We start from the raw sequence: 27639 nt of genomic DNA on the forward strand, positions 1-27639 counted from the left end.
TCACAAGTTAATTGAGCAATGACTAAAATGATTAGCTATAATTAACTTCACATTTCTTTCTGGTTCTCTTCCTTCAGGGAGCATACATTGGACTCCTAGACTTTTATTACTAACACTATTAAATTATTTATTCTTTCATTGATTCCCTGGGGTAGTCAACCCACCCTGTTAAGCTGAAATTTCTTCTGGGGTATCAAGGACCAGAGATGAGCAAAAGCAATCAAGCCAGCAATGTACCATCAATAATATTCCTATCGTTATTTGAAGTGTGTTGCTAAGAGAAGTTACTGAGTTACTGTCCTAGTGTGGAGTTTGGTGGTTTCATGTCTTGCATGTATAATAATGCTAATGCTAATGATAATGATAATAATTTCCATAGTTTCTAGACTATGTTGAAATCCTGCCTAATAAGGAGACACACAGAGGTAGATGATTATCAGCTTTAGGACCTAACTAACACATGCTGACTTCAAGTTTTCAATCACATCTTTTACACTATTCTGCCATGTATTCTGCACATGGGAAGTGCTCTAGTTTAATGAGACAAACTTAGAAATGAGTACTATCAAATCAGAAGGTAGTTTTTAATCCAGAGGCATATACAGATGCCGTCAGGGATGCTAAAGGTGTGACCAGCATCCTGTGCGCTTTCCAAATGGGCTTTAAACATAGTGTTAACATACCCAAAATGCAGGCATTGGGAGAAGGATGAGTAATTCAAAGTACGTGTTTCTGTTTCTTTTCTTCTCCCTGAACAGACTGATTACTCCCTGACTTCCACAGAAGGTAGGTACTAATGTTTCCTTCCACCTTTCAGTAACAAAAATCAGTGGAATTAACGCCAGTACTCCTAAGAAGGGTAAGTATTAACTTTCCAGCATTCCCAGGAGCTATTAAGTCTTCTTATGCCATGAGCCTAATTAAATTACCGTGCAAAAAATTATTTTTGTTAGGCATGTAACACATGTAATATGAAGATTTTTTGCATAACAGTTGAGGATTACTCTGCATTCAGAAGGTCCAGTACTGCTCAGGAGGTAGGAAGCTCAATTTTTATTTTCATTACTACTATATGACATGCTATATCTGAGAATTGTACTGTGAAACCAAAAGACAAGTGTATAAAACATGATAAAAAACAGATTATTCAGGATTGAATTGAGATTTTACTCAGTGTAGGCAAGGAATTAAAGATTTAGAAAATAAGATTTAATAGGCAAGCAGACATTTCAATCAATGCCAAAATATTCATCTTTGTATATACAGAGTCAGAAAATTCACATATATATATATATCTATAAAAGAAAATAAAAAATATTTCTGAAATACTTTATAAATATCTAAAATCCAAGAAGTTAAAAATCTGTACTTCCTTATATGATATAAAACATATTAAGTTGCACATACTTAACATTTCATAAGAGAAAGTTAATTTTTAACTCCTTATGGCTACATTTGTGATCTATACTCCTGAACTGAATTCCTGGTCTGAAGAATTCAAGATGTAAATAAGCAGGCACGACAGTGAAAAGAATTATAACAAAATAAGTCAGATCAACTAAACTATGCTTGGAGTGTGTAGATCAGAACAACCAGAATGAAAAAAAAGACTTCAGAGCAGTATGTTTATTGTACTAAATAAATACTGTTACTATTGCTTACAGAATCAGAAGTGTGGTAACATCTTCCCACAACAGATTTTCTCATCTATCTCTTTGTTAGCAGGATGCAAATATTTGAACACTGTCACTGATCTAGAAACAACACTAATATTTTTTCTCCTTAAATTACTCTTTTCAAAAAATTTTCTGTTTAAGAAAAGCCAAAAGTAATTAGCCCAAAACAATTCTTTATCTCTTTGATGATGTAAAAGGTGTTTGGCCATATTGGTGAAAATGAATTCCTTGGGATGCTGTGATCTTCATAACTTCTCCATTTAGAGTATCATCTTCAATTATTGTTATCAATCCCTCAGCTATTATTGATGGGCTGAAAAAAAAAAGTTATTTCAGAGTTATGATATAATAGAACACATAAAAATGACAAGAAACTCAATGTAAATTTATATATCTGAAAATTTAAAAGAAAGGCATTTGAACAAATTTATTTTGAGGAAAAGCAGAGGTGGTATAAGTGTTTCAGGAGAGATATGTATTCTCCTCAATCAGGACATACATCTAAAGTGGCTGCTTTACAAATCATCATTTGTTTGCTCTAGTTTCTGATAAATGCCTGTGGACATCCATCTGCCACTGGGCTTCCTATCAAAGTTTTCTCTGTCAGGAAAATGGACAGAAGTAATCCTTACACAATCCTCTGCAGCTCTTTGCTGTTGATTTACCCTGCTTCTGTAGCAGAGCTGATATACAAATTAGCATAAAGGATAATTTCACATGCAGTTTGCTGGGGTCAATAGGTGCAAAATATTTTACATAAAGAAAAATATAGGTGAAACAACACAGTCATACAATTTCCTTTGTGCAGAAGCATCTTGGAAGCTAATTGTAAGAAGCTAAGAAAGTGTTAAAAATATCACTATGCTTGCCATGTTCTCACAGTCTGTCCAAGCTGTCTGCTTTTGGCCTTTGTTGGCAAGATCACAATGGGCCAGGTAACTCTTTGATCTGATCCATTGTGGCTGCTCTTGCGCTTTTAATCCAGCTTTGTCAGTTCGTGGTCTGATTTCTATCTTGGTTCACTTGACAATTTTGTGAAAATTCTGTACAAATTATATCTCACAGTATCTCACAACAAGTTTGATTAAACAAATTCATGAGGGAACACCAAAGTCTATTAAAAACTAAAAGAACTATATTTAACTTGCTAATTTGATTTGAACTTTTCTGGGAAATGGGAATGCATAAAGGGATATATCACTGTGCAGGTGGTGTTCTTAAAATAGATATCTGCCATTTTTTTCTTTCTATACAGATAATGCATTTGATAGTCTTTTATCTGAGGCAGTATTTCCCTTTTGTTTAATTTTGCTGAAAGTGTGTCCTTGTTCTTCATCAACAAAGTGCAAAACCCGCATTATATCTGACTTGACTTACTCCATCACGCCATAGAACTGCATCATATTTTTTATCTCATCCTTGTATGAATAGTATTGTCCCATATTCTCTTCTTTATCTATTGACTGAAGAATTGGTGTGTTGACAAATCCTGGACAAATTGTGTTCAGTCTCACACCGTAGTTGTCCATGTTAGCAGCTAACTAAAAAAGAGAAAGGGGTAGGCATTTGTCATCAATATTTTAAGACAGTATTGTGCAAGCAGATTTTCAAAGAATGAGATTTACCACAAAGTACTGTTCAGCCTTGCTAAGTAAGGAGATTTTGTTACTACTGATTGTTTTAACAACTAAGTTTCAAGCACATTTTCTCTAGTGATCATACTAGATTACTGGGAAACAACCCCACATTTCTTTTATTAGGAGAATAATTCTACAAGAAATCAGAACTCTTTCCATGAAGCTGTTTTTTTTTTTCCTAATACTTTTGTTCTTAGTGCTCTTTAGCATGTCATTGACAGTATTCTGGGGTGATGACACAACTCTTCTAAGCAAAAAACAAGAAAGGTTCTCCCAAATGTATGCTTCCTATTTTATAGAAGCTTTTTTTTTTATTAAAAGAAAACTCTGAAATAAATAAAATAATCTTTAAGATACTGTATTAAGACACCTACCTCACATCAACAGAAATACGATATGTTCTCTATCCCTACAACTGTAATGCTAAACCCTTCTACTTGCTCTGTTGTTCCTGCCAAGTTATAAATCTATCAGTGAGCATCTCCACTGGAAAGTCCCTGTGAACCGATTTTTTTTCAGGAAATAGCTCAGGAACATGATGCAAGAAAGAAGCACAAGTTGTTCTGGGAGAGGTAGGAGCCCTTGTTTGTGGTTCTACCAAATGAATGTAGCAAAGAAGTTTGATCAACATCCAGGTACAAGTCAAATGAACTGGATGAACTGGATGAGGTGGATGAACTTTCTTAGAAGAAGCACAGAACTAATGAACTACACACAATGTATCCAAGAATAACCATAACTGTTAAACACTGTATTCTATTTATTTTAACATTTAATTGACTCCTTTCAGATATTATCTAAGTCACATGTCATTTCCATGGCATGGTAGCCTGCCGTTTTGGTCTGGGGAGACAAGAAACTGAAGCCCTAGATGTAAGGTATCAGACCAGCCCAACACCAGGCTGTAGTGCCTTTCCTGTATACTGTATATATACTATGTAACTATACTGTAGTTCACTATGTTTATTATTCTTTTTTCCTTGGCATTCTCATGTTCCTTAAAGACAGCATTTCTCTAATTTACTTTTGGGCTTACATGGTGACATTTATATTTCTAATGAGAAAACAAAAAATGGAAAACTAGGTTTCATGTTATTGATGTGTTTAATATGATATATGCAACACTTATCCACACTATTCTACTTATGTTAACCTGAGTAAGGAGCTATTTGTGTGGGGATGGGGACATAAAATATGGATAGAGTGTAATTGATGTAATTAAATTGACAGTGTAATTTCAGGTGTTTAATTCTGGAAATAAGACTGGAAATCTTATGTAAGCAGATTATCTTTAACATTAATCTATTAAAGTGTAATTGTATTTTCTCCCTCCAAGTTGTTTTATTACACTGCTTGTTAAATTTAACTAGAAAGTTTTGGAGTTAGATGGCTGAAATTTATAATATGGTCATCTTACATGCCCCATCCTGAATGCGTTATGTTTTCTTTTCAGAGTATTAACAGTCAGTAAGAATGAATAATGATGTGTTCAAGTAACTCTTTTATACTTCAGTGCCTATTTATCATAAAAAAGTAATTGATATGACTTAGAAATAAGGAAACCAAAATTTTAAATGACTGGGACAGGATTCTGAAAAAGTATTTTTAAAACTTGGATTAGAATTTTGCTTTTGGACTCCTCTCACTTAAATTACTCTTAAATTACTCTGCAACATCTTTCTTCTATGCTCTCCAAACCTCAAATGGGTCATAAACACACAGATGCTGCACTTATTCCATATTCGGATTCCCTTTGTGAAAGGAGGGAACCCCCACCGCTTCACACGCTTTGTTTTCTTTCAGAAAATTAATTCCAGTTGTGTGGCTATAGAGGAGGAACATGAAAAACCTAAGTGTGTTCCCAAGGAGCTGCTGACACCCTTTTGGACACTGCATACTTACTGCTATGGACCGTGTGAATCCAATGACACCGTGCTTTGTAGCACAGTACACAGGCTGGAATGCAGCAGGCATGAGTCCTTTAAAATAAAAAGGCAGCTGAATGAAGATGTGGCATATTCCTATTTTATGATTACCTTAAACACACGTATAGGTCTACAGTGTAAAAAACTCGTGTCAGAGATGCAACAAAATGGATTAGTAGGCATTTGTAAATTATATTCTGTAATCTGGGATAGGTTAAGAAATAAAGTGATGAATTAAAATGTGCGGGCAAAAGAAGAGAAATAAAAAAGCATAACTTTTAAAAGGAAAAGTTGCATCTATGAAGTATGACTTAAAATAGAGGACAAATCTGGAAGAAAACACTCAAGAATGGGATTTTTGAGGCATCTATGAATCAGTAAAGTATTTAAAGTATACTGAGGAGTAACGTCTTTTAGGTAGGCTTTGATATCTAATGTGTGAACTGGATACCTGCAATCATTTACAGTGTGTTCAGGGAGGAAATGTGGGAATAGGAGAAGCAAAAAAAAATTTCCTGATAACACTGTAAACCTTTATGGTCCAAGTGGGAGAGCACAACATTTTTATTTATTGTAGAGAAAGAAGAGAGAACAGAGGTTTTGGAAGAAAACTAAGAACTTAATGCTGGTAAAACTGAGTTGATGGCAAAAAGCTGGTCAAAAAGAAATAACAGACCATGAGCACATACTCATTTCTGCCAATTATGCCAACAATTTCTAATATACAATGAAAGCTGAACTGGACCAAATAGATGCTGTAGTTCCACCTGAAAATTAGGCCCTTATGAATAGCAAACTTCAGCCTGTCTGAAAGCTAGAGGATAAAATGTTTTCCTGAATGTGCTATTATAAAATGGGATAGTAATTTTAATGCCTTAATATTTGATTCTAATGGAAATAATCCAAATTAATAACTCAATTTTTTTTTTAATCTTTCATACTTCAGATCTTAAGGTGATACTTTCAAGAAGGGGTGTGACTTACCTCAGTGGAGATGCAGAATTCACTATTTAGCTCTAAGGATGGATTTGCCAGAAAAATTATATATGCCAGACTTGCATGGGCTCTTTGCACTGGGATCTATTTTGTCTGATGGAAATAACTTTATAAGACAGCCCAAAGCTCTAATTACCAACCTGACAGCTTCAAGGTTTTATCTTGATTTAAACACTGCCTTGATGATCCCATTCAATACTGGGAAATGAAGAACTTAACCTATTGTCTGGTTGTTCTTTTAAAATTGTATTTATTTGCTTAGCTTGGATTAATGTGTTATGCTTCTGCTTAAGAACTCTATTTATGAAATGGCTCTTGTACTGTCTCTTGTGGGTTGTGATCACAACAAATGCTTAATATTCCTCTGTTTGTGGACTTTTTGTGATCACCATTCTTCAGATTATTGGAAGCACTGGAATATTGGTACATTAGAAATAATACAATGCTATTTTTAAAAAACCCAAACTCTCAAGTACTTTTACATGCTTCAAATAAAGGAAATTCTAATCAGGCTGTGGTTAACAGAAATAAAACAGAGAAAGTCTACAGGGAAACACAGAGGAAGAATTTAGAAGTAATTATATTTTTATTTTTTAAACATAGTAAGAAAAATTACCTTTTACTTGAGAGGGAAGAGAAACAAAGTAAAGAAATAAACAAAGGAAGGGCACTGCTCAGTAATGAAGCAGAATAAGGTTCAAAGACTTACTTAAATGCCAAAGACAGCAGGAATAACTAGGCAGGAAGAGAGGAACAAGTAGTGTTTTATTTTATTTTTATTTTTTTTTTAGGAAAACCAATTCTTTCTTAATTGAAATTTCATCTTTGCTGAAGTAGAGAACCAAGAAAAAATCATCTCACTTTTGGATAAAGCATCTAAGACTAGTCCTAGAACCCCTCACATAAAACAGTAACAGTCCTGTGTCATTTCTTTTCCTGAGTTCAGTACTCAGAACCCCAGTGAGGGCTTTCCAGCTCTGAGCCGCTTCCCCGCCCTAGGAAGAGCTGGGCCTCTGCTGGTGGCGTGTCCCAGGGACTCTCCTAAAGTATTTTATGACGAGCCACTGTGTCACACTGAGTCTGCTCTGCCCACATATTTATTCAACCAGTGAGCAGAGATGAGTTCCTAACATATTAGTTAGGGCATCCATTTGTTAGAAAATCTGGATTCTATTTGCTGCTGCCATGAATATTTAATTATCTTCTGAAAAGCAGAATGGAGAAACAGACTAGAGACCATTATGCACAAAATAATGGGGAGAAGAAGAGGAGGGTGTTCAAATGGAAGGTGATGGGTCAGTGTACTTCTGGAAAGTGATACATTTGTGTTTTAATCTCTGTTAGACAGGGAAGAGGGGGGTGATGCTATGGCTAGGTTTTTCTCTATAGATGTTGCTGCATGGTGAATTGGAAATGACTTTGTGATGACTCAAGATGCTCTTTGGTTTACCAAAACCAGTTCAAGCAGACCAACAATAATCCTGTGCTCCAGTGTTAACTGCTCTGTTCTACTTTTCTCAGTTCCTGGCAGGCTGAGAGAGACAGTTCTTGCCCTTGTTTATACGCTACTCTCCTTGCTGGTGTACAGAGCACTCTACCATTGAAGATATGGTGTCAGGTGCCTCAGCAGAACTCCTTATTTATCATGGTTAATAGTTTCAAAAATCACATCCTGAGAAATTAATACTGGAGGTAGAGAATTCTATTAACAAGTGTGAATTGTATCAGTAGGCTTTGCTGAAACCTGTATTTCCTTCCATTCCACTTTGATGAAATGAAAGAACTTTGATAAAAACAGAATTAAGCATTTTTCCCCAGTTATGCTCTCCCACTGAACATGTTGCCCTCAGAGATTTGAGTAAGTTCCTTTCTTTGAATAAGATTTATTAGCCTTTTCAGTTTTAAGAGGCACTTTGGCCTTTCTGGTTTTCTCTCTGCAAGCCCCCATGATATCATTTTAGCCTTCCTGAGTGCCAAAACAAAGGTGCAACAGAAATCCTAGCAAAAAATTCTAAGCTGTGCCATTTCTATGGTTTTTTTTTTTTTTTGATAGTGAAGTCTGAAGAGAATAGCTTCTAATTCTTGTTAACCTCATTCTGGCAGATTCTGCTGCGCATTTTGCTTTTCACAAAGGGGAGGGACCAGAAGCTCTGTCATGATGCTGAAGTGAAGGCCTCAGTTGTACAGCCATTGACACTTCTGGTCCCCTGTATCCCTGTGACAGAGTCCTTGCTTGGTGAAGTAACCATATGCTTAGTTTTGTTCTTGTAATACATACACGATCTGGTCCTAAAAAAGCTTGTTTGCTGTGACAGGTACTTTAAGTATTTCTCGTGGCTGAAGCTTTCAATAAAAGGAAGACAATCCAGCTCTTAGAGGAATCAGAATGTTTGAAGTTCAGTGCAATCGAATCGATATGGCTGTGCAGCAGAAAGGTATCCAGATTCACTACACATTGAACAGCCTCTCAAAAAAGTAGCATGATGCTACACTAAAAAATTGTAACATTTTTTAATCCCTCTGTAAAACCTCTGACTTTTTTTTCGTCTGCTAAAATAGACAGATACAAATTCATTTTCTCAGAAAACCTTCTTCAAAATATGAAAGTCATCAAAGCAAAAGTGTGTGCCATACTTGAATTCCTTTTGCTCTTTTACCCTTTGCAAAAAGGGTACAGCTACCAGCCACTACAAGGTAAAAAAACATGTTAAGTTTAATAATTTAAACAGCCTCTTGAGTTAAATTTGGTTTTTTTATGCTTTCTCTGTTGCTTTTAACTATTCCATTAAATGCAATTAAAGGTACCATCTGTAGCTTACTATGGAAGAAATTTTAGAACATTTTATTATTTGAATTTGAAAATTAAGTCTATTCCAATGCAAAAACCTGCAATCATTGAAATTGTTTTTTATGGAGCCAAATTTGAAGTAAACCACATTTCTCATCTCAGTTTCACAGAATTTCTTCTTCTTGATAGGAATGCACAAATCAAATAAAATTAAATTTTGTATCTTTGAGACATAGTTGAGTGCCTGCTGCATGTGATCACATATTTCTCTCCCTCTTTTAAGTCCTGTCTGGGTCAAGACTAAAGAAAGGAAGACTCATTAGAGGATGGACAGGCTTTGGCTGTGATCCAGCCAAGTTAACACTTTTAAGCATCCACTTCACAGAAATAATTTCGGTACTACCATGGATGTTTGGAAATGTAATAAACTGTAAGGCTTGATTCTGTCCCTAGTCCAAATCACCGGCAAAATTCCCACGGTGATGTACTGATTAATATTAATGTAGCTAATTAATGTGCAAAGGAAGTACTATTGAATTTTACATAAGCACTATGTACAGTTCTTCTTGTTGCTGAAAAAGACATAGGAAGGTTTGCTGTCTGTATTTTCCAGAGAACTTGGACAGTGGAGATCAAAAGCACTCAGAAGTTTAATGATCAACAGAAGCCAGCTCTGAGAAAACACTTGAGGGGGATGTTAAGCAAGCCAATGGAAGTTTGTCTTTCATATATGGAATAAACTGCAGGACTTAGACCTTCAGACTGGAAAGGAGAATTACAAAGCACAAACAGTAGTAAGTAAATAAGCATAAAAATTAGTATATGTTAGCTTTTAAAATGTGTTTTTCCTTATGACCTTGGAAAGTATTGTTAAACACAAGCCATGTAAAACCAAACAAAGCAAAGAAACTGTTTGTCTTAACAAACAGAACAGCCAAGCTTTTAGGTCCTAAAAACAAAATCATTTTGTGTTCATTTGAGACCAGTTAGAAAAGGAATCAAACCACTTGCTAGCCCCACCCTTTCTTAAGCAGTGCCTTGGGCATTGGTGTCTCTGTGAACATGTTTAATATTTTACTTGTGTTGATGACCTCTTGCACTGCAACAGCAGTTTCCTTCAGGTTAATTTGGACCCAATACAATGTCCATTTCAGCCTATAGAGATAAACTTACTGGTGTCAGTAGGCAATGTGTCAGGCAGCATGACAAATGCTGACTTAAAGGTGCATGGAGTCTTTTAATAAGGCTCCCTCACTCTTTGGACATACGTGCATGCATTAAGTCAGATCCTCAAGATCCATATGCATTATGCCAGTAGGGTGAACTGGACTTTTTATCACAAAAGCCAAGGTTTACAGGAGAACTTAAACTACTCAGAACAACCACACCTGTGCACAATCAGTTAACTATAGCTGGTGCTATCTTAACTGGTTTTTCATTGGTAAAACACATTGGAATATCCTGGAATGAAATGAGTAGGATTTGGTAATCTGCAGACACAAAAAAACCCCTCTGACAAACTGAGTGTCAGGTAGCATATGCACTATTTTTCACAGGCAGTCTGACAGTAGAAAGAGAGAACAGCTAGAACAACTTCTCCAAACAAAAAAGAGAGAATGCAAGTACTACCCCACAAAATTTTTGAGGAGGGTTGTCAGGTTACTTCATTCTCCGTGTACATTTCCCCCTCGCTTTGCTTTTTTGCTGGGAGCCCAGCCACTGAAACACTGAGTATATCTATGAATATAATGAATTCTATTACCCCCAACTGATGTAGGATCCATAGAATTCTATTTTTATATCAATAAATTGAAATGCAGTTATAGAATAGATAAGTAGTGAGCAAAGAAAATGCTTGCTTAAGCTTGGTGAAATATGAGTGTTAATTTTATGGCTCCTCAAGTACAGGTAGATCACAGCAGAAAGGACTTGGAACACAGAGTGGGTATGTGAAAATCCTTGTTAATAAACTAGGTACAGTCTAGCCTCAGAGGTTCCTACATTTGTGTTCCTCTGGAGATGAATGGAGGAATTTACATCAGGCTCAAGATTTTAAATGCATGACTGATATGTTAGGAAAATTACTGATTTTTTTCTATCGAATTGTGTTCAAAAAAGCAAATTAAATTTGTGGTTGTTTGATATTCCTTCTATTGCTATGATGAAAACCAGTGCAAAATATTCATAAACAGGAAAGGGCCATAACAAGAAAAAAAAAAAGATAGATTGATCAGTATGGTTCATTTACTTAACAAGAAAACCCAGCAGAAATTGTTTGTGCAGAAAATTTTCTCACCTGCCAAGGATGAGATATTAATGATTACTCCTCCATCACCTCCATTTCCTTTTCTCATGTATTCCAGGCCAAGGTAGGTTCCTCTGATCACAGATGTCTGGTGTAGAGAGGAAGGAATTATTGAAGATACTCAAAAGATTATTTGAAACTATTCAAAATATTTTACTGAATTATTGATGTTATTCAAACTATCTATTGTACTTCTACAAACTGAAAACTTTCATAGTGGTGCTTAGAACCTGTATTGCTTTACCAGTGATCTTATTTATACTTTGAAGTTTTTAAGCACAGAGACACTCCACAGTATTACAACTCAATATCTTCAGAAGCACAATTGCAATAGATAGAAGTAATAGCAGTTTACTTATTTCTCTCAATAAGAGATAAAGAAACAAACTAAAAGATTGAAATGTGAAATAAGAGCTATGAAGGAAATGGAAAAAAAAGAGTAAGTAAATAATTTATAGATGAAACACATACCTTATATAAAAATATAAGTGGCAGGTGAACTGATCTAAATCCCATTGTTTTTGTTGAGATAACCTGTTCTATATTATAAAAAATGTACTGACTGTATCTGAAGATAACGTTAACACTTAATACTGCATTAGGCTCAAGTCAAAAGAAATTCACACTTCTTAGGATTAAGTACCTTGACATAATTCTGGTCCCAAGATATTAAAAAATGTGTATTATTTTCTGACTAAAGTTCCGGAGTTTTACCATTCCTCTCAAATGAACATTAGCCCACACAAGCAAATACAGAGAAGGTAAAAAAGGCATTCTAAGAGATGTGAGATGTTATTAGCATAATATTAGCTGTGATTTTTACAAACATTTTTTTTTAAGACAGAACTTCAAGGAAAAACAATTTTCTGAGACCTGTATGTATCATCTTGATTCCTTAACATCTGTTTTTGAACCCTACTGCAGCCAGAAATTCTGCGGAGATTTCTCTCACTGAGCTTCAGACTTTTAAAGTGAGATGTCCGAAGACACACCAAGCCTTGGGTTACCAGCCTGCTGGGGAATCATGAGAGAGTTTCTTCCAAAAAGTCACTTTACATGAGAGTGAAATGAATAGTAAGAAAAAGGCACCAAACATGGTTCCTGGTGGAAGATAATAACTTTAGAGAAATGTAAATTTCTCTAAATTTACTGCATTAGTGAGTTCCATAACTATTTACCAATTTTTTTGATCTCTCTGCAAGAATTTCATATTTACTTTATAATTTCTACTTAAAATGGACAAATACATTGAGACACACTTTTAGTATTTGGAAATATTATTTCAGCTTTTAAATGAGAACTTCATTTGAACATTATGACTCTTTACTGCTATTTATTGACCCAAATAAACTAAGATGTCCAAAAGGTGAAGTATGCATGATTATTTCAATATTTCTGAGCAGAGAAGGTCTGCAGAATAATGGAGACAGAAATTTCCCATTAAAAAAAAAAAACCACAGTGAAGAATCTGTATTTGCCTAAAACCTAATGGACAGTGACTAGAGAAACTGGAGGGGGAGGGAAAGATAAAAGCTTTTAAAATCAGAATGTTAACTATTATTCTGTCACTATCTAAATTCCCAAAGCAAAATTGGAATAATCTTGAGATGGGTATTATATTTCATTTTCATTAGCTGATATTTTTAGACATGAATGTTATAAAATATAAAGTAGTACTTCTAATTAATTTTCAGTTATCCTTCATGCTGTTTTGGTTTTAATAGGAATCAGATTTGGAAGAGTGCATGTCCTACTTTATTAATATCACTAGTTCATTTTTCAATTAACATGAGGCTGCCTATTGACAGAGATACAACAACCTGAGACCTCATTACCAAGATTGCTTTGGAATCTTGAGAATGAATCAGCTTTTCTCATTTTCTATAGTTTCAGCACTTAATGAGATATTTTTATAATAATATATTTTCAGAATATCTATTTCCTGGAATAGTGTAAAACTCTACAAAATATGAATATTTCAAAATTCTGAAATAATATTTAAAATTTTTCTTAAAGAATTTTTTTTCCTGGAAAGTCTTGTTTAACATATCATTTTTTAAGATTATTTTGATTAATTTAAAAAGGATGCTGTTGATTAAATGCTTTAACAGAAACTTTCCAAATAATTGTCTTCAGTATCTTGATGCATACCAAACTAAATCAGATTTCTCTTGCATGTCCTGGAAAGTAGCAGAGTCCTTATAAAGGTTGATCTAGTGCTGTTTAATGTTGATTGTCACATGTAAGTTTAATTTACTTAAACCAAGATTGTTAATGTACAGTAGTGTTGCTATAAGATCTACTTATTCTGTACATAAACTTACTGGCACCTCAACCAAAATTAGATTTGGACTTAAGAGTGGAGTGTGTTTTCTAATATATATATATATATATATTTATGAGAGGCTGTACAGAAGATATTTGAGGAAGAAAGGGGTTAATGGTGTCTTTGGAGAGCAGGTGCAGTCCTGTCATGCCCTGGAGCCGTGGCTCAGCCTGCTGAGCAGAAAAGGAGAATTCCACTTAGGATGATTAGAGAAAATAAATCAGTAGAAGAAGGAAGTAGCTTGGGGCTCCTTGAAGGCTTTTCAATTCCTTCTAATTCAGAGATAATAGAGCCAGATGAGTCCTTGGCCAAACCACAATTATAAACCAAGAAAAAAGTGGGTAGCTTGGCTGTCCAATCAAAATTACTGTATTGTTCTTTTTCTCCCTCTGGAATCCATTAACTTGGTACTTCTTCAAGTGGCTGGAGACATGTTCTCCTTTACATAAAGGCATTGTGAAAGGTGGTCTTCAAGTTAAATGCAGACTTCCATCTGGATATTGCCCCTTACACCTGCTATAGCCTTGTAATCCTTACCTGTGATCCTTGCAAAAACCTCACTGAGTGTGGCTGATCTTGGGTCAAATGGCTATTTATGATGTTTGGGCTGATAAAATACAGAATTATTCTGCAGGTAAACTCTGAACCAAATACTCAGGGTGAGAAGAACTTGCCTGCACTCTCACCAATGGCACTTTTCTTCTATTGGATTTCCCATTCTCTTGAAAGAATCCACCTCTCTCCAGTCCTCTCAAAATTTATGTGTTTTCTGAGCCCAGTTTTTTGGTTTTAGGTTATGATGAAAATGCCTGTCATTTCCTTTCAATTAAATGAAAGAAACTAAAAGTATTTTAAGGTTGTGCAGTTCACCAGTAGTACTTTTAAGACTAATAAGTTAATTCCAGGTTCTTAACTAACAATAATTTATAGATTATCTATTAAATAAAAATTCTGGGAAAGTTAAATTTAAAATTAACTAATAAAAAAAAAAATTGTCTGACTCAGCTTAAGATGAAAATATCCTGGGAGACTTTGTACAGGAAAGCATTTTGGAGCAGAATTTTTTATGATTTTATGATTCCTTTGTTTACAACTGCATTTAGCTCAAGGTATGTTTTTCATAAATATATCAAGAGCAAAGGGTATCAAAGTAGTCAGCTTTGTAACTAAACACAGGTAAATAAAAAATTGGTGCAGCTGACTCTTACCTTTTTTTTTTTTTTTTTTTTTGTTTTGTTTTGTTTTTATCCTGGCTATGGAAAACTAGTATCCTTGAAGTCAGAAAATAATCTAAATAACTGTTCTTCTGGATGTTGACAATCATATGATATCTCAGCAACACTGCTGTTTATTTTCTTACCAAAATACAGTGTTTTACTAGAGCACATAATGAGGGCAGGCAATTAAAGTGCACTGGAGGTCTGAGTGTGCTCTCAAGAGAGGCAATTTTACTCTTCAACTGTGGGCAGAAAATTTAGGATTCTTTTAAATAAAGTTATAGTGAGTGTGGGAATATGTCCTAGCATTAATTACATAAACTACAGATTTAAATTAGAGGAGATTAGACATGCTGAAGTATCACACAGTAATAAACCCAATATGGTATCTGACATCATGGTAAACATTGCAAAATAATTGTGCAAATACTCAAAATATTTGCAGTTGCTTTTGAGAATAACGTATCAGTAATCAGTAACTTATTAATAATTTCTTAAATAGCAATTTAGTTGCCACTGTCAAAATCAGAACTAAAACTTACAAAATCTTTGATTCTTCACATTTCTACATGTCCTTTGTTTGTATAGCTTTTATTCTATCATTCTAAAAAAAATCATATATAAAAACTCTGATTCTAATTAGGCTCAGAGTCTTCAGTAGGGTACTAATTAATTTTTTCCACCTTTAGGTACCAATGTCAGCCAATGTGTGCAATGTTCTTGTATTCAAACATTATATCTGTCAGTTTTCATACTTTGTGTTTAATTTTAGATTTACCTATTAAAAAAAAAAAAGTGTTTTTTTGGTGATGGTGTCCAGGACATCATTAATCGTCATCATTTTCAAGTGACACTTGCTTTGAAAGTAACTAAGTACGTGGTGCTTTTTATCCTCGTGTTTCAGGGCAGCTGTTCCAACTGACATAGTTTCTCACACCTATTTAATAAGGTTTTGCTTGCCACCACTTGTCAGATACATCTGGTATTTCATGCTGAGAAAATACATCAGCATCTTCAGTGCTGAAGATGAGCACTATATTGATATCAAGGTGATATGGTAATATGAATTCCTTTGAGAAAACAAAATAGTAATCAATCCTAACACTTTATGTAGGTTCCTGAACTAAGATAGTTCAGTGCTAGGGGTACTGAACAAAAATGCAAGAGCCACCAACTTGTGGTTTCATAAAGCAGGTTAGCACAGAGCTGGAATTTGACCCAAGATCATTTACCTTTCATAGAGTGATGTTGTAAATCAATGACTATCTATAAGGAAACATTTAAAAGTACTTTGTGAACTGTGTAAGATGAACTTCAAAATTCTGAAAGTAAAGTGCTGATTGTGATATCAATGGAAAATTTTAGCATTTTGCTGTTGGACAGGAAGTTGGGACTAATTTTTTTTAATGTAGATTTTCTAGGATGTAGACAAGTTGGAGCAAGCATGCAAGTTCCTTGGCATTCCTATGTATAAGTTAGTTTGATTGTTTTAAGAAATTAAATTTTAAGCTCTTGAGTATGAATTTCCAACTCAAAATGTGGAAAACAAGAAGTCTAGAAAGGAAGAGGCAGAAAGGAGAAAGGAATATATTGCAGGATTAGATAATTTGCTACAAATCAATAGCTCTTTTACAAGGTGGGAATGAAACACTATGCTTCAGTTTTTTATGGTCAGATTCCTTCACTTCCCTCCCCCCATTCAATACACCTCCACATTCCTGAAAGACATTGGCACAGTATTCCATTTTGATAGCTGGTATTATGTTCTTAGTTTGAAACCTTTGCTTTTCATTATATTTCAACACTGGTTACTGTAAGCATACATTAAAACCATAAGCTAAAAAATTCATTGACTTATTGTGCTATTAAGGTAAGTAACTGTGTCCTTCCTAGTACAATATAAACAGCAGAAATAATTATACCTATAGGCTTCTTTATGTACTTAGAGGATTGATCCTTGTGCTACTAATTTCAAGGGAAGTGTCACTTCTCATTTTTTGGCCACATCTCCTCTTAGACACTCAGTCTTCTGACATCAAATTATGCTGAAGAATAGGCAAGTAAACCACTGAGGTAGCCACTGGTTGTCAGCAATCCAGTCACCTATGCTATTTCATCTGCTACATATAGCACTGCTTGTTTTGGTTTGTTTCTCTGTTGCTGGCACTGAGAAATGGTGCTTGCCTTTGTCTCTGTTGTGGGACCTAGTGGTTATTTCCAGCTGCTGAATCTAGCTATGTGTCCAGATTACATTACTTTGGGATGAAAGTGCAGTCCTTCTCATTTCTCCTATGGAACAGCCTTGTGATGATCATGATGCCGTTGTCACAAAAATAAATTCAATGAATCACTTCTGATGTTTGCTTGGTTACCCTTCTGTCTTCTGCTGAAACATTAATTGGCTTCTGAGAAATAGGTCCTTACTGATAAGCAAACAATGATTTTGTAAGGTATGCTAGTTTCTGGAACCATGAGCCATATTGAAAGGAGTCACATATAAATATACAGTGGTGCATTATCTTCTCTGCAGTTCCAATTTAAGTATTTTGCAGGGACAAACCATGATGTTGGTAGACTTCTTTTTAGTAAAGGACTTTTCTAAATTCATGGAAATTTTTTACTTCTGTCACTTATGGAAATAAATTGTGCAAACTTGTGAAAAATGTAAAAATTTGGAATTGTTGCATATTTCTACACTTTGCCAAGTAATGAAGAATAAGACCTGAAGAAACTTTATGTGTGCATTTGAATTCTACTTACTTCTGGACAACACTTAAATAATTGAATCCCATATGATTGGGATGTTTTGATGTGCCCAGGTTCTGGCCTGAAATTTAAAGTTTTGCCAGAATGTGTTAAAACTGCAACATTATCACATAAACAGGAGATGGTTGTGAGTTTACTTTCAAATTTTTTCATAATTTGATTTAGGGAATTGGTTTAAATATATATACAAAATTAATTTTTTGTCATAATAAAACTGAAAGGTGGTCAAAATGCCACAAAGTACTTCTAAACTTTTGATTCAGGTAATATTTAAAATGTAAGCACTGGTGATACCAGTACTGCTACATTTAACTCTATACTGCAATCTATGTCAGTTTTCAGAAACCTCTGACATGAGCATAAAAAGAGAACCTGTGGGTAATTTGGGGGGATTGTCTTTAGTATAAAATGTGCTAAGTGCATTTGTAATGACAAAAGACACTGTAATTATAGTGGCCACTTTAATTACAGTGGTTCCAGAAAGCCACATCAACATAAGATAAAATTATTGAAGCTTCTTGGAACACCCAGTTGTGTTTAAACAACATACATGTTCAAGGCTCATACAGATGTGGGGCCTTTTTTTGCTTTAGGGATTTGAAGAATAAAAAAAGTCAGATTATAAAGTTTCTGGACCCCTTAGGTAAAAATTTTTATGAATGCAATAAACACTGTCATGATGGAGGATTGTAGGTAGGGCCCTTAATAAGAATTTATGTGTCACACACTCTTATGCTACTCTCTGCACAAATATGCGTGTGTGACAGACGGCTGAAACTACACTAGTAATAGCTCTTTAAAATGGAATTCCTGTATGGTTGCCAAGTTCATTTTTTTATGTGCCATAATAACAAGAGTGTACCCTTGTATGAGTATCACTTGTTGAAGCCTCTGATGACCAAGCTGATACCAATCAAGTAAACACCATGATACCAATCAATAAACACCATGCGATTTGGAGTTTTGAGGTGAGGAACAGATGGCATTGCTGGAATACTTAAAAAAAATAGATGTATTAATAAAGTAATGAAAATATGGATGTTTAGCACAAAATGTAGCAAAATAGTGGAAAGCACTGCAATAGAAATATCATTTTAGTAGTCAGTACTCCCTCCTACACCCCCCCCCCCCCCCCCTTTTGAACAGATGGCATTGCTGGAATACTTAAAAAAAATAGATGTATTAATAAAGTAATGAAAATATGGATGTTTAGCACAAAATGTAGCAAAATAGTGGAAAGCACTGCAATAGAAATATCATTTTAGTAGTCAGTACTCCCTCCTACCCCCCCCCCCCCCGGCTTTACCAGGTTGCCTTTCCTTGCTCTCAGGAAACTGTAACGGACCCGGTAGGAATTGCATTTTACTCAATTTTCCTTCCAAATTAAGTCCCACTTTTTGAATCTTTCTTCTTCATGCCTTCTCAAGTAGTTCTATCAGAAAACTCCCTTACACTCCTATAAAAATGTTCCGAAGACCAACCGGTTCTGTGAACTGTTTTAGCCATAAAGAACACACCCCAGATGTGTTTGTTCTGATTTATCTTGCTCTGTACTGCTCCACTTTTGTACTTTGTACTTTAAACTGGGGCAGGGAATATTTGTTATATCAATATATAAATTAAATCACTAAGACAACGACTGGCATGTAGATTTTGTTTTTCCCTTTTGAAATAAAAAAAAAATGTGCATAACGTGTATCACACTGTGTGGCTATAGAAGCTATTTCTGTTCTTAGGAACAAAACAAAGAATATTTAAACTATCCTACAAGATGGAAATCTAGACATTTTAAAAGAATGTATTTCATATATATTTTGCTCCTTTCTACAAGAAAGAGAAAAACATTTTATAGAACCAACCCATAGAAGATATTACATGCATCAGCTTTCAGCTTTTTTTTTTTTTTTTTTTTTTTTTTTTTTTTTAAATAAAAAAAAAAAAAAAATAAAAAACCAAAAAGAAGTACAAAGTGTTATATCTTGTTTTACAGAAATTACAGTGACTAGATAGAAATGCTTATGGAGATAAGCTAGTTAGTTGACTCAGTGTTAGAAAGGGAACGAATAATCAAATCAATGGGTGAATGGAGATATTTGGATCTTAGCGCGGCTTTGATTTAACCCACATAACTGTACTTCTACTCTGATCATTTTACATCTTCTCTCAGTCACCACCACTTATTTATGAAAATTTTCAATATTCAACTGTGTATTAGGTCATTAGGACATTTATGGTGAACTTACATGTATAATAATGCATGGACTATATAATATTCCCTTAGGAAAAAAAAAATAGGGGACTAACATGATAGTTAAGCATGTAGGTTTCTAAGACTTGGATTTCAAATTTTCTGCTACTTGAGACCACTTATGGTCTGCTTCTGCTCAATTACTTATAATAAGAAAAAAGAAAAATAGAATCATGGAATTGTTTAGATTGGAAAAGACCTTTAAAATCATCAAACACAACTCTTAGCCCAGCACTGCCAAATCCACCACTAAACCATAACCCTAAGCACCACTTTAATAGGCCTTTTAAATACCTCCAGGGATGGTGAGTCAGCCACTTCACTGGGCAGCCTGTTCCAGTGCTTGATAACCCTTTTGGTGAAGCAATCTCTCCTCATATCCAATCTAAACCTCCCCCAGCACTTCTGACCATTTTCTCTAGTCCTATCACTTCTTACCTGGAAGAGGAGGCTGTCCCCCTCCTCATTACAACCTCCATTCAGTTGATTGTAGAGGGTGATAAGGCTCCTCTGAGCCTCCTTTTCTCGAGGTTAAACAACCCCATCTTCCTCAGCTGCTCTTCAGAAGACCCTTCACTACTCTGTTGCCCTTTTCTGGGCACGCTGCAGCACCTCAATGCCTTTCGTGTAGTGAGGGGCCCAAAACTGAACATGGGATTTCAGGTGCAGTCTCACCAGTGCTGAGCACAGAGAGACAATCCCTGCCCTGGTCCCACTGGCCACACCATTGCTGATACAGGCCAGGATGCCATTGGCCTTCCTGACCACCTGGGCATTGCTGGCTCACGTTCAGCTGCTGTTGACCTGCACCCCCAGGTCATTTCCCAATGGGCACCTTTCAGCCACTCTGCCCCAAGCCTGCAGCGATGTGTGTTGTTGTGACCAAAGTGCAGGACTCAGCACTTCACCTTATTGCAGCTCAGACAATTGGACTTGGCCCATCAATCCAGCCTGTTCAGATCTACAGAGCCTTCTGGCCCCTCAGCAGATAAAACCCCCACCCAACTTGGTGTCTTCTGCAATGTAGTAAGAGGAGGTTCTCAACATCTTTTGTTTGAAGCTCTTGACATTGAAAAATTATCACTCTAAGTGAGGATATTTACCTTGACAGCAAGCATCACAGTCAAACATATCACTCACATGCACTTCAGTATTTCCAGTGATGACTAATTATCTGTGCTTGCAAATTTGACAGGTGGATGGCTGCCTACATTAACTTATATCTTGTGTTAAAACCAGGCAAAAAAGTAAAGACAAATAAGTAATCTAAAATGCAGTCTTCTTTTACATTCAATGGATCTGTACTAAGAGATAACAGATGTTTCCTATTGCTGAGGATGACAAACTACTGTTACTTCACAATATAAAGTTTCCTAATGTTTACCTTTTTGGAAGATTTTAGAAATTAAATAAAGAGAAAGAAATAGATGTACTTAAATCTTGACAAATACGTAAGGAATAGATATAAAAAAATCAAGACAAAGGAATTACAAAACAATTTTTTTTTCATATACCAATTTTCACATTAATTTTTCTGTAACTTTTCTCATATACAGCTTGTGTTATTTGTCCTGGAGTTATTTTGTTCATTTGTTTTTTTGGAGGCATTAGGATTCAAAGATGGGTGTCTTTGTCCTTAAAATTTTTGACAAAAACACACCTAATTTTCATATTCTGAGCTTTCTTGCTGCACAACAAATTTCAAATGACAAAACTCCACATTTTACTCTTCAAAGCTTCCTTTTGCTACTTCCTTTGCAGTAAGTAAGATCATAGGGTGATTTGACCATTGAATTAGGACTTCACAGATGGTAGATTACAAGCTGAATTTCATTAACCTAGAAATTCTATTAATGCTATAAAGGTCATTCCTTGGAGCTTTGATGTCCTACAGGCATACTTGAAATTAAAAACTTTTCAGTTGAGAAACAGATATTGTGGTTTCATCTGATGAGATACCAGATAATATCAAATAAGTGGCAACAGTTTGTTTGAAAATTAATTTTACAGGTTTGTTGAATGTACTGGATTTTAGGGACTAAGTGCCCTTAAGTAGTGTGCTCCTACCAGTGATGATGGTGCAGTGGCCTATATTAAAACTCCAATAATATGCTCCCATGTGTAGTGAGGAAAGTGTGGAGGTCTTGGCTGAACAAATTTACTTTTAGCATCAACAAATGGAAACTCAAATGCAGGCCAGCTGAGCCTCACAAGTAACTAAAAAGTTCTAAAACATTCATATAAATAGACTGGCCTACTGTAGATACAGCTCTACTGCCTTGGGCAGTCAATTCTTACACCTGTTGGGGAAATAATTAGATTTTCTAGGAAAGGAATGTTGTCTGGTGATAGATAATCTGGGCACCTCTACACAGTGCTGTATGTCTTGGATAGACAATTTAAGGACCCAACACACACTCAGTTATGTGGTGATTGTTTCAATAGCTGCACTTACCAATCCAATAATTAATGTTCTGTCATCTGGCAAAATCTGTACAAGCCACAGGCTATTAACTGTATTCCAACATTAAATACTGAAATATAGACAGGACAAAAGAGATAATGCTTACCAAGTTAATTTGTATAGTGCTTTCCCAGTCCTTCTCATTGTTCACTCCAGCATTATTAACCACAATATCAAGCCTTCCAAAATGTTCAATTACTTTTTTAAAAGCACCTATAGTAAGATCCAAGAGGGACATTTCTTAGAACTTTGGAAAGTAAGATATAAAAATACAATGCATACATAAAAGTTAATGGTTTATTAGTATACCAAAATGTCTTCATTATTTTCTTAAACATTAGTGAGCAACATGCAATTAAATACTTTATCTAACATGCACCAACATTAGGTATGTTTAGGGAAAGTGGAAGGATTACGTTAATGTCATTGACTTTTCATTCAGTTTGATAATGTCTGATAACAGGAGATGTAAGTTCTTAGCACTTATACATTTTGTGTTAGATAGGATGTTTGGCACCCCAATTATATAAATTAAGCATTTATAGCTTGATCTGTAGCAGTTTGGTATAGCTAGTAAAGTCAAGATTTGACACCATCTGTTTTGAATGAAAAACGAAAACTTCAAGTGTTCAGAAAAATTTTCTTCATTCAGTCCAAATTTAGCCTAAGAGTACAGATTTTATTTAATAGTAACTGACATGAATATTTCAACTACAAATAATGAATCACAATTCTTGTTTAGATATATCTATTTATGGATAAGTTGTTATATATCCTATTTGTCAAGCAAATTTAATAATGTGTTTCTCAAATTCAAATCTTCCTTTTTTTTTTTTTTCTGAGGATAAAAATAGTGACCTGTCTTCCAAAGAATTTCAAAATGAGAACTGGGAAACTTCCACAATGACATTGTGTTTTCCCAGGTGACAGTGTTAGAACTGAGATAAAGATGTATATAGAAAAACATGATGATGTCATAACGAGGAACAAACTTCTCAAGCCTGGCTCTGCTTTGACAAGATGGATGAGATGACTTCCAGATGTTCATTCCAGACTAAGATGTTCCAGGACTGAGGACATTTTCTGATATGCATATATACATAACTTGTTTTCCCCTCCAAATATTGTTCCTTGTCACTAAATATTTACTACTATTAAACCAAGACACCACCTCCCCAATATTATTTTAAAGAATATTGTTTGGTATTTGACTCAAACAGTATTTCAGGTATATCAAAATTATGCTTGGTAGGCCTTGATGAAATTACTTCACTGAAAGGTAATCCCAGGAGCATCTTCCTTCTCTGATCCTTAGTGCTTGGCCCTTCATGTCTATCAGGTGCATAGCATCAGCTTTCAGACATCTACCTTTTTCTGCAGCAGTTTCAGGGGTTTACACAGCTTTTCCTGCACCGGCCTTTTCTTTACCTCAGTGCTTCATGTCCATCATAGTCATCATTTTGTGATCAAAACAAGAGCTGGGTAGCTGATGGGACAGGTTTTATTTGTCCAACTGCCTTTATTGTACAGATTTTTCTAATATTCTTATTCTATACTAGAATATTGTAATATTAATAAATCTTCTGGTTTGGTCTGTCTGCTTTTTTTTTCCCCTTATGTTTGTTGCCAATTCATTCTCTGATTTCTCAACTCTTCAGTCACTTGTCTTTCTAATTCTGTGTCAGCAAGGGCAAATGAAAACCTTTGGCTTTATTAAAAGCAGAAGTGAGTATTTAACTTATTTCAAATGAGTAAAATAAATACAATTTAGTTCCTTATTTATCTTCCAAATATTGGAAACTGGCTAATTCCCTTTTAAGGCTTCTCTAAATAACATCTTTCCTAAACTAGATGTTTTTGAAGATTCTAATAAGAATTTGAATCTTCAAAAACCACCATGGATAATAGTTATTTTGCCAATGATTTTTTAATTAAATTTACACAGACTTGACTAATTGTAATTTTCAGTTTTACATATTGAGAAAAGACCAAATGTTTTTGCATATCTGTGTTTGGAATATTCCTGGTAAAAGTTTACCTGCCTACAATAATCCCATCTATCACCTATCCACAAAAAGAAGAATCTTCTTGTAAATTCTTAATGAAGTTGTCACCTACACATCAGTATAACCTGATTTATTCTTCCCTCTTCAAACGTAGAATAATTCTGTGTTTGCATTGCACATTAATTACTGCTTATGGAACCATAAAAAATTAAAAGCAGATGTTTGAAATATTGAGTGGGAAAGGAAAAATTAAGAGAAGGATCTGTTTTAAAGGAAAGGTAAGAAAAATAATGCAAAGTCAGCACAAACACCAGTTATATGCGAGTTTCTTAAATGTCCCTGGAAGGCAATTGTAAGTATGGTGATTTTTCAAAAGTGGGATGAGATAGAAGATTTTGGGGTGGAGGGGGGGGGAATTAGGTGAAAGAACCACCAGAGAAAAATGTACAGGCAAGACTTTAAAGTAGATTAAGCCAGTGATTTCTTGCCCATAAGCCTCACATACTTAGAAACATTAGTTCTAGTATTGGGACTTTCTTCCTACTGTAAGGGCTAAAGTTAAAAAAAAAGAGGAACTCCATTCACACACATGACCTTTAACATAAAGTACAGGACTTGATTCATGTGAACCCTCTTTAAACCCTAAATGTGAAATTAATCTAAATTTGTGAAGTAGTAGCTTACAATTGCAAGTGGAAAAATATGAAAAATAAAACTGTTAAAAACAACAACAACAACAACAACAACAACAACAACAACAACAACAACAACAACAACAACAACAACAACAACAACAACAACAACAACAACAACAACAACAACAAAAAAAAAAAAAAAAAAAAAAACAACACCAAAACCAGCTCAGAATCCCTAAAGAATTGTGAGACATGATTGCAAATCTAAGGTAAGAAACCTGCAGCAGAATCAATGCAATGATGGGAGAGGCATTAGCAGCAGCAGCCTCCTGTTCTTGCTCTTTTCTTTGCAAGAACCATTTCCAATTTTACTCTGATTGCTTTTTTCCTACTAACGTGGTTCCAAAAACTCCCTTGCTGACCTGTCCTACTCACTCCAGCTCCTGGTTCACACCCTGTTGGTCCTGCACTCGCCTGGCACTAAAGAAAGGAGGAGTTGTGGGAGACAAGGCACACTGAGGTAACACCCACACAGCAGCGCATGTTATTCCTACCCCTAGGATGCTTTTTCTTGCTCCTTACTCCTCCCACTTGGAGAAAAAGTCAATCATCAACCTGACTGATAAAAACTTAGCTGATTACAGCAGATCCCAGATTTAAAGTACAGCATCTTTCTTAAAAATAAACAATGTAAAGCTATAGAACTAGGAATAATCATGCTATCTTGGAACAGTGGACAGTACGGCTGAATTCTGGAATAGCAGCAATGTTTTCTGAAATGGCTATGCTCAATGATCACTGTTGAGAAAGGACCAGTGAAGTGTAATGAATGAAAACAGACCAAAACTGTTCACATCTAGCATGGCAGAAATGAATCTGGGGAAAGGGCACTGACAAAAGAGATGTCAAAATCTGAATCTGAGTCACTGCCTATGAATGTACCATTTAATAATGAAACTTTGATGAAGTGATGTGCCTGTTATGAAATATTGTGAAGGTACATCAACGTTATATGATACTCAGTAGGGAACACTGTTTATCCACGAAGTGAAAACAGAAATGCAAATCATTCATGAAGGGAGCTGCTTCCATTTCATGCATCTGCAAAATGTGTGTGAAATGTTATCACCCTATAGTTAACCCCATGATGAAGTAGCATGCCAGTTTTTGCCAGTTCTTCTTTCAGCTGTGGCAGCACACCATGAAAGTAAGTGCGCTGTATGTAAAGAGCACTGCAACCCAGAACAGAATTTATTACTCCTGTGACGAGGGAATGCAGCTTGGAATCTCTACTGAAACCTCATAAAAAGCAAGTCTGAGCTTTAAAGTTTATATATATTACTCATAAAATAGCAATTATCTTCTGCAGAGGCTTTCATGCAAAAATATTACAGACAACACAATGGAAATGACTTTGGCTTTTCTTTCTGATGTGCCAAGGAACAAAGTGAAATTGTGGTAGTAATGCTGGTAGCAATATTTCACATCTGCAGGTTCAGGAACAAATTGTTTTTGGGTCAGTGCCAGAAGTGATCGGGAGCAGGCTGTCCCGCAGAGCTCTCTCCGCGGAGCGCTTGCCGGTGCTGCAGCCCGGGGCAGCGCTCAGCCTTCACCTCCTACCTTTCAGCTGCTCCTGATCCGTCACGTCGCACTGGATGAACAGCGTCCTCTGCGCTTCGAACTGCTCGTCCAGGGCCGCCTTGCTCTCCTCTCCGGCTTCGGAGTTGCGGTCCAGCAGGGCTACCTAAGCGGGGCAGGAGGAAAATGAGTGGCTGGCGGGAGGGCGGATGGACAGACGGACAGGTCGTCTACTGAGCCGAGCCGAGCTCCGGGGGCTGCTACCACCCCCGGCCCGCGGGTGCTGGCTGCAGGCAGAGAGGAGGGAAAGGGAGGACGCTCTTCCCGGGACTTACCTTGGCGCCCTTGCCCAGCAGCGCCTGGACGAAAGCCCGGCCGATGCCCTGCGCCCCGCCGGTGACCAGAGCCACCTTCCCATTGACGTGCATGGCCGCGCTGCTGCCGCCCGCTCCGCGCCCGCCGAGCCGGAGCAACCCAGCGAGGTGTCACCTGCCCGGTTTCCTTTCTCCCTCCTTCGTGCCCTCCCTCCTGCCCTCCCTCCTGCCCTCCTCCTCCTCCTGCAGCCGCCGCCGCCGCGGCTCATTCCCCCCCACTCCCCACTCGTGTGACCGAGAGCCTCCCGGAGCTGCCTGGGCGGGGGGAAGCAGGGGCGGAGCGGGTCATTAAATCGTCCTCCCGAGTGTCTGGATGAACTCTGGAGAGCAAGAGCCAGAGTGAAGACCAGCTTCATCCCCTTCTTCCCACCCCGAGGCTTTCCGGAGAGGATAGACTCGCGGTGTCCCCCGGAGAAAGGGTCCCAGGGCAGCTACAGCTCCGCTCGGTGGAGAGGGGGATTTGTGTGTGCGTGTTTGTAAATCGCGTGAGAAGCTGCTGCAAGCCTTGATAAGGACTGTTGGCAGCTCCTGAGGCTATGCGAGTTTTGGTTGGCCCAAGTCGCATGAGGAATAGAGTGAGGACAGCCTCCAAAAAAAAAAAAAAAAGCCAGTTTTTCTCACTTCAAAATAACCCACCAGCCTTCTCCCTCTCATTCCCCTATCAGGCAGAATCTATTTGCATGAAAAAGCAACCATTT

The 27639-nt window shown here is 36.3% G+C and overlaps 1 protein-coding gene across 2 annotated transcripts; it reads right to left on the reverse strand.

Moving 5' to 3' along the window:
• Positions 1 to 1030: 1030 nt before the first annotated feature.
• On the reverse strand, positions 1031 to 27393 carry HPGD (15-hydroxyprostaglandin dehydrogenase). 2 transcript variants are annotated; one of them, XM_041480167.1, is made up of 7 exons: positions 26903 to 27393; positions 26610 to 26733; positions 22455 to 22561; positions 11319 to 11415; positions 5216 to 5292; positions 3054 to 3217; positions 1031 to 1989 (listed from the first exon to the last, which is right to left on the reverse strand). In XM_041480167.1, exons 1-7 carry the CDS (start codon positions 26993 to 26995, stop codon positions 1851 to 1853), a joined length of 801 nt encoding a protein of 266 aa, XP_041336101.1. In that variant the 5' UTR covers positions 26996 to 27393; the 3' UTR covers positions 1031 to 1850. The 2 variants fall into 2 exon arrangements, with proteins under 2 accessions (XP_041336101.1, XP_041336102.1); XM_041480168.1 differs by lacking the exons at positions 22455 to 22561; positions 26610 to 26733; positions 26903 to 27393 and adding an exon at positions 22340 to 22403.
• Between the last annotated feature and the right edge of the window lie 246 nt (positions 27394 to 27639).

This window comes from Pyrgilauda ruficollis, unplaced genomic scaffold, assembly GCF_017590135.1.
Source record: "Pyrgilauda ruficollis isolate IOZ18807 unplaced genomic scaffold, ASM1759013v1 scaffold5, whole genome shotgun sequence".
NCBI classification, from domain to species: Eukaryota; Metazoa; Chordata; class Aves; order Passeriformes; family Passeridae; genus Pyrgilauda; species Pyrgilauda ruficollis.

What these genes read in the sequence shown, in the direction of transcription:
- HPGD (XM_041480167.1), bottom strand. Translation starts at nt 26,995, where the DNA reads ATGCACGTCAATGGGAAGGTGGCTCTGGTCACCGGCGGGGCGCAGGGC. An exon ending in TGCTGGGCAAGGGCGCCAAG is followed by an intron (nt 26,734 to 26,902) that starts GTAAGTCCCGGG and finishes TGCCCCGCTTAG; the next exon opens with GTAGCCCTGCTGGACCGCAA. An exon ending in GCACTATACAAATTAACTTG is followed by an intron (nt 11,416 to 22,454) that starts GTAAGCATTATC and finishes TCTCTACACCAG; the next exon opens with ACATCTGTGATCAGAGGAAC.